This window comes from Acyrthosiphon pisum, chromosome A1 (genome assembly GCF_005508785.2).
Source record: "Acyrthosiphon pisum isolate AL4f chromosome A1, pea_aphid_22Mar2018_4r6ur, whole genome shotgun sequence".
NCBI classification, from domain to species: domain Eukaryota; kingdom Metazoa; phylum Arthropoda; class Insecta; order Hemiptera; family Aphididae; genus Acyrthosiphon; species Acyrthosiphon pisum.
The window spans coordinates 61,493,440-61,506,511 of NC_042494.1; the positions used below are offsets into that span (position 1 = coordinate 61,493,440).

Here is a 13,072-nt window from a genome sequence, read left to right on the forward strand (position 1 = left end):
GGAACGAGCTGTTTTATTTAATAATATAGCGATATTTACTTATGTATAATATATATTGTTGTCCATACAGCGTCTCCGGATGTAATCGTGGTACCAGAGAACAAGATCGGTGTTGGTCGCTGAAGAGTTACAACTCTCGTGCAAAGCCGTAGGAGACCCGGAACCTTTGATAACGTAGGCCAAAGACGACATTAATCTAGAACTTGGCCAAAGAGTTCAGGTAAGATTATTTCAAGGTATACGGAAATTGATCTTTCGGGCCAACCCAGTTAAAAATCAGGTTATATATAATCGTACACTGTTGTTAAAAATGTTCTATAAACCCCCTAGATACGGCACTAGGGTATACAATTTTAAAATAAACATAATAAGTGTCATAACTGAAGAGTAGTTTAAACTCGAGTTTTAATGAGGTGAAGATATTTTTAAGGAAATTAGTGAGAAACAATAAATAAAAAATGATAGGGAAGTGCCTAGGTACACTTATTTATTCAATATTAGGAAAAATTATATTATGATTACCTAAATTCATATTTAAAAAAGAATCTAATTAAAATGGGTATTGATACTAATAACAAACATAGTAAAACTAGGTTTTATTTATTTTCATCAACTAAAATTTAAAAATTGATTTTTATGAATCACTATTTCACAAATTAAAACATAAATATTATGAATTGAGGAACCATGTAATATCATTACAATCGAGGTTACAATTTACAAAATGATTTAAAACAGGATTTAAAAGTAATTGATATTAACATAACCTTTTTAGAGTAAATGTTTCATATACAAGTAACTAGATAAGTACCCAGGTTCTAATTTTTTCATTAAGTAGACGTATTTAATTCAACGCTTCAATAATTTTAATGAATTTAATGTTTCAAGGCCCTGGCCCACGAACAAGTAATTTATAATGGGTTTAGCTATGATTTCTTTTTCTTTATTAAATCTCCTTGAAATAATATAACAAGTAGGTAAATGTATGGATATAAAAAATAATATTCATTATTTAAAACAAGGTCTATAAAATTAACACTAGTATCTATTTGAAAAAAAATAATAGTTATTTAATAGTATTTTAATATAATTTTGTTATTATTTATGGGTAGTTGGTAATAGTTCAACTAAAATTAATGAATCATAACAATATTTTTGAAACACACAATAAGTACCTACCTAATCTAATACCATTTACGATTTACCTACCTATTAATTTAATTATTTATCATAAAGTATTAATGGTTATACCTGATAGGTAGGAATAAACAGAGAAATAATGGTCCAAACAGACATCAAATTTTGCCGACCGGTCACTTGTCAAAAACTAAGCCAGCACTAACAAACCATGGTGAACTGACCATCCGGCAAAAAACATATGTTTACTAAAATCTAACTCTACGACTATATAAAAAAAAACTATATAGCATTGACGGCCATCAATATCCAGTCATCTATTTGGACCCTAAATGATTATTATATTAGGTAAGTATAGGTACTATATAGGTAATAAAATGGTATAAAATGGTAAAAGTGAGAAAACATAGTATGTTAACATGTACCTAAGGTATCTTTAAAATATCTGAGCGTAGTAAACTATTTAAGAGATAATGGTAACAGACAACAGTTATTAAATAAGAAGGTATTTCTCGAGGTATTTCTGTACGAGGCCTACAATAAATATTATAAGGTTATGACTGATAATTCCAGTAAATAAGGTACAAACAAACAGCGGCCAACCAACCTATCTTGCGACGATTGATACGGCAGGGTCATTCGCCAGAACAAAGGCACTGGTGGCAGACCAGCCAAATGCAATCCCAGGAAAGCAGAGGTCCTAACTACCCATTTCTCTGCAGGTAATTAATTTCCCCCACTCCTCTTTCCCCGTTCATGGCACAGCACTAGTGCCCACCCGAGTGCCATACCGATCGCCCGCGGGGGCCCCCATGACACTAAGCACCCCCGAAAATCTTGACCTAAAATCCCGTGGTCGACGGCGCGAGACTACCATTGCCGTGCGGTGCCCAAGCGGCGGAACGCAGAAGGCCCCGCGCGGGGCCCCGTTTATCGATTCGGAAAGTCGTACGCACACGCACACGCAACACATTTTACCTTGAAAGCAATCTCTTCTCGCTGGGCCGTCACACGCGGCTCATTGTCATGGGGGCACCTCCAAAGGTCTCTCCCCCCCCCCCATATTCCAGGGGAAAACGGGAAACCCTCGGCGAAGCGGTAAACTATAGGTACCTAGATACCTAAGTACTCACCAGAATTCGACGTCCTAGATGGTATGGGCAGACGGTTAGAGCCTTTTCTCCTCGTCCTCCGTGTATAAGAACGAGTCGAGCTGAACGATGCGCTCGGCATTCTCTTCGAGGAAGTTTTTCGTACAATTTTTAAAACGCGTCGCGTACGGTCGGACGACGAAATTATATATAAAACGAAACGACTGAGACGGTAAAATGCGTAAAAAAATTATCACAAAATTGATTGATTATTATTATTATTTATTATTTATTATTTATTATTATTATTACTATTGCACGCGAACGCGAATACCTACGACGGATACATACGGACACCGCACGCGCACACGTACACAATTTTATATATAAATATAGACGTCAGACGCACACACGCACACACGCACACACTGGCTTCTGCGGTCCGCCACTCTACTCTAAACCTACTCTAGACTATAGATTAACAATAATATTATTTATTAGAATATTAAAGTATTATTATTATTTTTTATAAAATTTATATTACGTTGCGTACGTGTGTGTAATAGTTGTGTGTGTATACGCGAACGCGGCGGCGGCGGCGACGACGACAACGGCGACGACGACGACAACGCTCTCACACACACACACAGTCACTGTAGTCACTCACTAGTCTGTAGCTCACACGCACATAATATACACACCACAACTCGGCTCTCCCGCACGCACACAATCTCGAATACGAACGCACCAACGAGCACACAGGCGCACGCACACGCTCTCGCGGTTCGGGTCGGCGGCGAAACAAAAGAAAGGAGGCACAAGGCAGCTGCTGCTGCTGGTCATGAACGACGACGACGGCAGCGGTGAAGTCGCACGGGCATTTTTTCTCCTCTCTCGGCAAACGTCTACTCTCTCTCTCGCTCACTCTCACACGCTCTCCCTCCAACACTTTCTCACTCTATCAAAGAGTCTCTCTGTCTATTGCACGCACGCACTGTAGCGCCACATAAAGTCTCCCCACTGCGCCCCTCACTGACCACCGCCGTTTCGCTGCTGCTACTACAACAGTACTACTACAATTACTACAATAAAATACTACTACCACCACTACCACCCCTCGCTCAACGAAGAGTACCGCGCGGCCGCGCAAGCACTCACCCACTCATGGTCGGCGAAGGCGGCGACGAACGACGGCGGACGACGAAGACCATTAATGAAAAAATAAAAATAATGTGGACGCGGTCACACGCATCGTGCACCGTCAAGTCGGGGGCGCCCCTCGAACCAATGCCGCGTCCCGGAACCGGTCACGTGACACCCCGGACAACAGTGAACAGACGAATGTACCGCCGCCGCCGTCGCACTCTCACAGACGGGTGTACGGGACGTTCGGCGTGTGGGGGTCTCCGCCACCGTCGTCAGGCGAACGGCTGAACGAGTGTAATATTTTTTGTCTCTCTACACGCGATTTCTAGGTTTTTTTTCAGATCTCGCTCGTCGGACCCGGCCCAGCCGTCCGCACCCTATCGAGGCCTCTGTACTCGAACTGTACACGATTTTTTTCCGTCTACTTTTACCTGAATTATTAATTATTCGATGACGTTTGACACGACGTCGTTGAGTACATTATATTATTTTCATGGTGCCATGAGTATTATTATTGCGCAATTGCGACATTATTAATATTTTAATTATCTAACTGAGTACTAACTGAAATTAATTTATTATCATAATTTGTATTGGCGCAAATAAGGGGAGACCCATAGACCTTATACCACAGAATATTATTCTGTGCTTATACTATTACCTTATTAGTATAAGGTCTATGGAGAGACCTCAAATTTCTACCAAGTCCCCCAATTCACAAAGTAGTACTTGATATTAAGCAAGTCATTTTTAGAAAATATTGTGAAACAATGGAAGGGTCTTCAGCTCTTCCTCCGCCAAATGATATTTTTGAGTAATTGAACTCTAATCTGAAATATAAATTCAAAACATTCCATTATTAGATATTTTGATAGCACTTATCACTAACTGATAACAAATAGCACCTGTCATATTTTTATTTTTGCTCATCAGTTGCTACTATCATAGTAGTCTATTGTACTATCGTAGCACTTAGCTATTATTTAGGTAATGTGTTTTGTGTTAATCGCTATAATATACCTATATAGTTTAGTAGTTAATTAATATTTTGGATTGAGACACTTACCATTTGTTTGACTTTTGAATGTTCCTTTTTAAGTTGTAATTGTAGTTATAAGTCGAAAAAGTTAAATAATAGTACAGATATAATACACGATTTACTCGTTGAATTCATGGGTTACTGTAGGAAAAAATAGTAATTTAAATCATATTATTTAGTATTCTATATTTATGTGATTTACTAATTCACATAGAAGGTAAATAATTGTACAATAATCGTATATACGATTGTTGTGTAAATACTAAATTAATTACCTTTTTTTTTATTATTTGGTTCTTATTGTATTTCAAAAATGTTAGGTTAACATAAATTAATTTGTTCTTTATATTTAATAACTTAACATTTGCAATAATAAATATAGTTTTCAATTTTATGTTAAGCCCAAAGGTTAAAAGTAATGATTTAAAAATTTAAATTAATAATTTTTAAAGGCGAATGTAATATAATATATTATTATAATGTTAAGTCATTTCATAACCTTTAAATAATAAGCCTAACTAATAATTTTTGAGTCATTAAACAGATTTTGACATTAAAATAAAAACTATTAAATAATAAAACTATACATTGTACATTCTATGAAAATTAAACATTGAATTTAAAATGTCTTCAATACCTAATAGCAAATGGCATTAACAAAATTCTGATTTCCCTCCTGCCATCATTATATTTCCTCACAGTTATGTTTTAATTTGTTGTTTTTATCTTTAATCTGGTGATCCAGATTTGCGCTGTACAATGATTGATAAGTCAGCTACAATTTCCAGTCGCATTTTTGAAATTTATATCCAATTTGTTGGATGTTTGTGTTTAACCCAAATCAATATTAAACCTATTTTATAAGTATTAGTGCATGTGTGTATACAAACGTACTACATACCGATCCATGAGCTGAGCTTTGATAATATTATATTTTTTTTATTAATTATTTGCTTTCATCAATTGCTTATAAATTATAATTATATTATATTATTATTATTATTATTATTATCATCATTATTATTATAGGTTTATGAAGGGTATATTTTGGTTTGGAAATGTTGACCTAGATTCCTAGTCGTTATAATTGAAAAATTATTCTGGAATAATTTTAATCTCAAACCATATTACATATTTATGTAATTTGTATTTTGTTATGCTAATTTCAATTTCTGACCATCTAAAATGTAAATCATTAAAACAGCAACTTTTGAGTTGAAATAATTAAATTATAAAAAGTAAATTATTTCAGTATTGTATTGTATATCAATTAAAAATCTATTGTATAATTTAAACTAGTAAAATGGGCATTTGTGTATTTGATAATTGCACCAACATAATATACTCATTACTCGTAGACGAAAGACATTATTTTACAATACCTACTCTTGAAATGTTCAATCTCTTCAAATGTTGATAATAAAGACATAAATTCAATATTATGCTAAAACTTTTTAAATAAATAAATTGACATTAAACAATCAATAACTTTTAATAAATAATTTTTTGAAATACCTACACAAATTTTAATTTTTCTGTTAATAGCTAACCATCAACATTCACTATATGAGAAAAAAATGACAAGACTATAATTTTGTTCTTAAAATGAATATAGACAAATTAAATTACCAATGTTCTTACATAAAATGCATTCTGGAATGTCTCTTATTATCTGTGATATACGTATCCAGTTTATATGTATGGAATTCACAACATTCTAGGTAATTTTATAATTTATTTATTCATGAACAATAAACACAAACTATGCGTAATATTGTAATTCTATAAACCTATTTGATTATTTATTACTTGTTTTCTGTTTTTTGTACTAAGAGATCATCCATCGACTATAAAGAAAAGATTTCTTAGTGTATCATTCATGCTAATATTTTCACCATTATATACGTGGTATTTCATTAGTGACAAAACTAAAGTAAGACATACTTATTATAAAATTGTTTTTATTTTCTTAAAAATTGAAATAAATATTTTTAGGTACCTATTCGGTATTGGTTGGGTTTGAAATGGGATGGAATATTTATGTCTGCAGCTTCTTCACTCATCTTAACATGTATATTATTCATGGGTCCAATATGCTTAATTTGTTGTAAAAACATTCAATTAAAAAATATTATTAGTAAGTTTTAAAAGGCTTACCTAGTAAAATAATATACCTAATACAATTTAATAATTGAAAAATTGAATAATCCTCAGGTATTGAAAATATAAAATCAAAGTTAACAGAATTAATTTGGCTCAGAAATTATGTGGTGGCGCCAATATCTGAAGAATTTACTTTTAGAGCTTGCATTATACCTCTATTACTTCAAAGTTTCCAGCCAATGACCACTATTTTCATTTGTCCAATATTTTTTGGAGCAGGTAATGTAACTTTTTAATTAATATGACTACAATTAATCTAATCTTTAGTTTTATTATATATCTTGTATAGCTCATTTTAATCAATGGATAGAAAGGATGCGAGCAGGTGTACCATGTTTAGATGCTTTTATTATGTCAGGTACATTTTTTAATTCTTAAAAACATTTTATTGTTTTAAGCTCAATTGTTGAATCTCACACAAGAACTATATACTTGGATTTCACCCCTTGGTAATGTTGAAATATTCTGAGGAAGGGTTACTTACAACTTTATATACTCTGTCTAACGAGAGAATACACTGTAATCAGTTTTTCCGTTCAACTTCCACCCATTTAAATTTTAAACTGATCCAATATAGCAGAGATAAACAGAATCAGTGTGATCTCTCACTAGACAGAGTATAGTTAAAGTTTAACATGTTCAACGCCGGTGACGCGGTAACGTATCAAAAATGAATACGTTTATATGCGCTGTAATTAAATCAGATTTTTTTTTAATAAACTGAAACTTAGATAGGCCATTGATAATGTACTCTAAATTTAAAGGTATGGATGGTTTTAGTTTTTGTTTTTTTCCGTCATTTTTGAAATCAAGGACAGCGTTGAATGTGTTAATAATCAATATTTATAATTAAAATGTTTTGTTCTGAAATTGATCATTTAATATTCACTTAATAATTATTAGCATTCTAGTGTTTCAGTTTATGTATACTACAATATTTGGAGCATATTCGGCACTGCTGTTCATCTCCACTGGAAATGTTATAGGACCAATCATGGCTCATAAATTTTGCAATCACATGGGATTTCCTGACTTCCGAGAAATGTTTCAATTTCAAGAGCCAAAACGTACCTGTTTACTAGTTCTTTCATTAGTTGGATTAATACTCTGGTGCATATTGATTAAATATACTACTGACCCACGCATATATTCTAACCAAATGGATTGGACTGAAATGAACCAATGTAATACCATAAACTCCAGCAATAATTTTGAGCAAAAATATTTTGTAAAATTGTAAACACAAATACCTTTATTTACATACACACAAAAAAAGAATATTATGTACAACTTTATAACATTTTGATAAAATTGTTTAGCTCAAAAATGTAATATAAATGCTTCTATTTAAATTGAAGCAATCAAACATAACAAAAATGTTAAATTTAAAATAAAAGACTGGATTTAGAAGAAGTTGTTAAGATTTTTTTTTAAGAAACACAAAATAATTATATATTATATTGTGTTGTTTATACCATATATAAGAAAAACAGTAAATGAGAAAAAAATTGTTTGATATATCACAAAAAGTAGTTAAAAAGTAGGTATATGAATATGTGAATAAATGAGTTATGTTGAACATAGAATAGTAAATATTTTTCAGTATTCAGAAATATGCTTGTATATTCCTAAACAATTTAACCAATAAGAACATAATATTATTATGAATTACCTTAAATTTGAATAGAAAATAATGTATTATCAACTTTAAATTATACATCATAATGGTAACAAAATATTTTTTGAAATAATAACAATAATTTATTAGGTTGCTTTTTTTAAAATACAAGTCTGTTGTGATATTTAAATTTATAAAAAACATTATTTTCTATTATATTTTATTTATAAATTTACAAATATTTTTTTCAACAATTAAAAAAAAAATACTAGGTATTTTTTTTTACTTATTTCTACCTATAGCTTAAATGGTTTGACCCATTTATTTAAAATCCAAAATTAATTATTTGAATTATATTAAGGAATCAATTGTACTTGGGTCAGTAGACTAAATCACAGATTGAAAACATTAATCCCATCACTGAGTTGATCTGTATACAGATCACCTTGAGTAACACAAATTCTTATTTAAGATCAGTACAAAATTCAAGAGTCCAATTTACCAGTCGATGAGATATTTCTGATTTTTTGACGACTATGGAACTTGCATGCTATTTAAGTCGCCTGAAATATATAAATATAACATTAAAATAATAAATTATTCTGACAAATTATAAATAACAAACATTTTGGTAACAACAGATATTAGACTGACTTGCATGTTGAAATCTTCTTCCAGCTTCTTCTTTTTCATTGCCATCGAAATACCAAAGAGTAATTGCATACCTAAACCAAATTAATGCAAATACATTGATTAAACTCAATTACATACTTCAGAAATTTTCATAAGGTGTAAAGGTTCATATATGCAAAATTCACCTGGTTTTAAAAGCTGGTTGAACTTCATGAGGATTTCTTCGGTCAGACCAAAAGAATAATATACGATCAAATAATGGTTCTATATCAGCTACTTGATCACTCCAACCTTCCGGAAATATTCTTAGCAGGCCACCATTTTCCTATATTAATAAACAATTAATAAATTCAATCAGCTTATTATTAAATCATAGATTATAAAAATGTATATTATTAAAACTATTAAACAATGTCATTGACCAATTTTATCTAAACACAAATAGAATAATTTTGAAAACTATTATATAGAATATTAGTTCCGTGAACCAATTTTTCTGCATTAAAGAATAGAGGTATTTTAATAAGTTTATCAATGTTATTTATAATATCAATTACAAGATAAAAATGCTGTTAAATGTTACAAGAAATTAAATATAATAATAAATCAGAAACATGAGACCATTTATTGATTTTCGTCTACTGGTAATATGATTATTTTATTTTATCGCAAATAATTTACCTATCATTAAGAGCTAATTTTTATTAATTTATAATAAAAATATAATTATAATCATTATAAAACTACATGAAAAAAAATAATAAATAATAAGAACAAAATTAATTTCATAAACCAGACTAAATATAAATCTTGGATGTCTACCAATATTTTACTTGAGTGCTTACTTTAATATCCCAGTCTTTATTTAAATAATATATCGCAGTAATACATCGGCCATCTTTGTTTGGATTATCTACATGCTTGACATAATGAGATCCATGTCCTGGATAACAAGCGACCATAGCCTAAAATAAATTTATGTAATTTAATTATATGTAAAAGTTAATAATAAAAACCTATAACTAAAGTAGGATAGCTATAACTGTTTATTTGAAATACAATAATGTTTAGAGTAGCTAGTTCTATTTCAACCAAAGAGAATGACAAAAAAAATCAACAATATTATAATAGTAAAAGATATTCTATTGTAATAATATTTTCTTCGGTAGTATAAGACGTAAGTGATAACTAGTAAGTACAAACAGGATACCGGAGATGTTATATCCTTGACCCTGATTACTAAAATTAAACTTAAAGACTACTTTTGCTAATCAGAGTAAAATATCTAAAATCAGTACATATGATATACAAGATTGAACATACAATTGGCCCACAAACTTTGCCAATGTTCATAGTTCATACATCATATTCACAGGGCCGACTTTAACTTTTTTAGCACCCAGTGCTAGAATTATTTTGGCACCTATCAACCACTCTCAAATTCAAATTTAGATGACTCTGGCCATTCTGATTTGGGCGCCCTGTGCCTTCGAATGTGTCAATTGTATCTTAAGCCGATCCTGAATATTCTTAACCTTATTAGAAAAGTATTCCATAATAGTTATGTATACATTAAAAATAAAAGATTGCTTTTTTTAAAAAGAAAAAAACCTTTTAACTAAATAGTGACAGAAAATAAATGTAGCCAGTTAAATTATTTATTTAGTTTTATAACTTAAAATAATTCATCAATTGGATTTTTCGACTTGATTATTGCTTGGATCTATATGTCAATAAACCAGCTAAATGTATTTATATTATGGTACTCTTAACCCGTCATTGGTCGCATGGTGAGATATTTTCTAACCTTGGTAATACTTTAGTATACGATACCACTACCTATTGTATCGGTTTATTGCCTTGGGCATCCATATACGTGCTTAGTAACATAGTATAATCTAAAAATAATTGTACATCAACCAAAATTGTAATTGACAATCAATTGGCAATATTTCTATAGTAGAATATAGAAGTTTGGTGATCAATACTTACATAGTGAGAGAAATTCTCTACACGTGACCAATGAAATATAAAAAAAATATGCAACCAATAACGAGTTGACTTAGCTAAATATATCAATATTTTATATTTTTTTTTATACAAACTTAGCTAACCGTGACTACCTCAAGACTTATCCATACTGACGTCAGCAAAGACGAAGAATCAGTCTAATAAATACAACCACAGTTAGAATACCTTAATAACTATTATGTAATCTTAGCACATATTTGTAATTATTGTAATTAAATTGTTAAAACTTGTAATAGAAGGTACATAGTAATGGGTGAATATAGTTATAAATATGTTGAAGTCATTATTTTAATCAAAATTTATTTTTATGCAAGGAAATTTTAAACAAATTAGATAGTAATTATAGCTACCTATTCAGCCGTCATAAGATAAATGGGCAAGTTACTTTCAAACGTTTTGTACAAAAACAGGTTTTTACTTTTTAAGTTGTTCCATAGTATTGGTATAAGTTATTTTATATTTTATTAAATATTAATAAATTAAGTTATTTGGGTTTTATTACAGTAGTCAGTAGTCAGAAATTTATAATATTTAAAAGCTACATATTATAAAATATTAATGTTATTATTGTAATTTTAAAATATTATGCAGCAAATTATTATTTTTACAACAGACTTAGCTAAAATGCAGTATAAATACCTATAGTTACGCAATTTTACGGTATATTTACCCGGTACCTGGAATTTTTCATCAACTTACATAGTGTTTTAGCTTGTGAGGGCAGTATGGTCAAATCATTTTATTTTATGACTACATAGTTTATTGTTACATATTATGTGCCCTAACAATACTATTAATATTAAAAACTAAGAGTTAAGGTATACATTCTATGTAAAGCCTGGTCCAGACTTAAGTTTTTTTATTTTGAACCTACATCAATTTCTTGAATATAATGAATTTTTCTAATCAACTTACTTTGGTTCTGCCATTAATTGTATAGTTTCCAAGTTTACCATTGTCATTCATTTTGTTTGATCCCATGACTACGGCATCAACATCACTTATAAGCTGTCCAATTTGTTTGCAACAATCCTCACGACCATCAACCCAAATGATCTGATCACCTCGTATAGTTTTGAGATTATTACTCGCTTTATTTCGAACCAATTGACCATCCTTGAATACTCCCATGTTATATAGATTCAAAACTTCATCTAGTACAGTCATACCACGTTGATAACCTAGGAAATTATCTAACACGCACACTCCATACAGATCCATGTCGCGTATAATGTTGCGACATAGATCAACATAGTCGCTGCGCTGGGACATTGGTACATTGGTACTTTGAACACTGTGGCTGGCTCTTCTATTTCGATTTCGTCCCATTACAAAGACATATTCTGAGAAAAAAAACACAATACACCTGTAAATATACAACATTCGTCGACAAAGCTTTAAGGCAATCTCGACCACTACTAGCTGGTGTCCTGGCATACCTACCTCACATGATAGTGTGAAAGATCGGACAATATAGTGTTTTTTTATTTTTACTCGATCACGTCGAGGCTGGTGATGATTTCGTGTCGAATCACAATTGTTGGTCGTAGTTTTTCATTAAGGTCACGACTATGGCCGCGCAGGTGCGAAAGATACTGAATGCAAAATCACTCACACACCGGGAGATCTGACGACAGACGAAATCTTCTGATGGTACTATAACTGATCGCCACCCGGAAATGGAAAATAAAAACTAAAAACATTCGATTCACACACCAGCAAATTTCTTACAAACACACGCACAAGCGTAAGCACACACGGGCGAAGTGCGAGATCGTAGTTCGTACACACATTGACACACAGACCCGATCGAATGAAAAACACATGAATATCGCAATTCGCAAACGGACCACGGACGAACCACGAACACAAACTGCACGTACGCACTACGGCTACTACGGCACCTACCTACCTACATAGTACATAATATTAAAATAGTAATAATAATAATAATAATAATAATAATAATAATAATAATACTTATCTCGGAGGCGCACTATCTACGAAGAGATAACACCGGCGGTGACGGCGAATGAAAGTAGCTGCCCGAATGCGGGTCTCGCCGGTAATGTGGTCACGCTACAGTCCCTGGTATGGTATACAGACAGGTGCACGAGCAAGCCACACAGGCACATGGCCACGGCCCACGGGACACTGTCTGGGTGCAGTGGTTCACCTCAAATATATACGACCCGGGACAACAACATAGAAATA

The 13,072-nt window shown here is 31.8% G+C and overlaps 3 protein-coding genes across 8 annotated transcripts in view; 1 reads left to right on the forward strand and 2 right to left on the reverse strand.

Annotated features, from left to right (window-relative positions):
* The window catches only part of LOC100165237 (F-box only protein 11), an 18,169-nt gene extending 14,724 nt beyond the window's left edge, over positions 1-3,445 (reverse strand). The window contains exon 1 of the mRNA XM_003242362.4: positions 2,271-3,445. Within this exon, the coding sequence (XP_003242410.1) occupies positions 2,271-2,370 (100 nt within the window). The 5' untranslated portion in view covers positions 2,371-3,445. The remainder of the gene's footprint in view (positions 1-2,270) is intronic.
* Positions 3,446-3,505: 60 nt separating this feature from the next.
* On the forward strand, positions 3,506-8,157 carry LOC100167262 (CAAX prenyl protease 2). 4 transcript variants are annotated; one of them, XM_008181706.3, is made up of 7 exons: positions 3,506-3,668; positions 5,959-6,134; positions 6,247-6,346; positions 6,409-6,550; positions 6,628-6,795; positions 6,866-6,934; positions 7,488-8,157. In XM_008181706.3, exons 2-7 carry the CDS (start codon positions 6,019-6,021, stop codon positions 7,814-7,816), a joined length of 924 nt encoding a protein of 307 aa, XP_008179928.1. In that variant the 5' UTR covers positions 3,506-3,668; positions 5,959-6,018; the 3' UTR covers positions 7,817-8,157. The 4 variants fall into 4 exon arrangements, with proteins under 4 accessions (XP_008179928.1, XP_008179926.1, XP_008179927.1 ...); XM_008181704.3 differs by lacking the exon at positions 3,506-3,668 and adding an exon at positions 3,716-4,361; XM_008181705.3 differs by lacking the exon at positions 3,506-3,668 and adding an exon at positions 4,351-4,569.
* LOC100169314 (egl nine homolog 1) lies at positions 7,802-12,785 on the reverse strand. Of its 3 annotated transcripts, none has more exons than XM_001948577.5 (6): positions 12,302-12,785; positions 11,774-12,201; positions 9,673-9,792; positions 9,013-9,152; positions 8,849-8,919; positions 7,802-8,757 (listed from the first exon to the last, which is right to left on the reverse strand). In XM_001948577.5, exons 2-6 carry the CDS (start codon positions 12,185-12,187, stop codon positions 8,729-8,731), a joined length of 774 nt encoding a protein of 257 aa, XP_001948612.1. In that variant the 5' UTR covers positions 12,188-12,201; positions 12,302-12,785; the 3' UTR covers positions 7,802-8,728. The 3 variants fall into 3 exon arrangements, with proteins under 3 accessions (XP_001948612.1, XP_008179929.1, XP_016657410.1); XM_008181707.3 differs by having other exon boundaries at positions 8,820-8,919; XM_016801921.2 differs by having other exon boundaries at positions 8,820-8,919; positions 11,774-12,224.
* Positions 12,786-13,072: the final 287 nt, after the last annotated feature.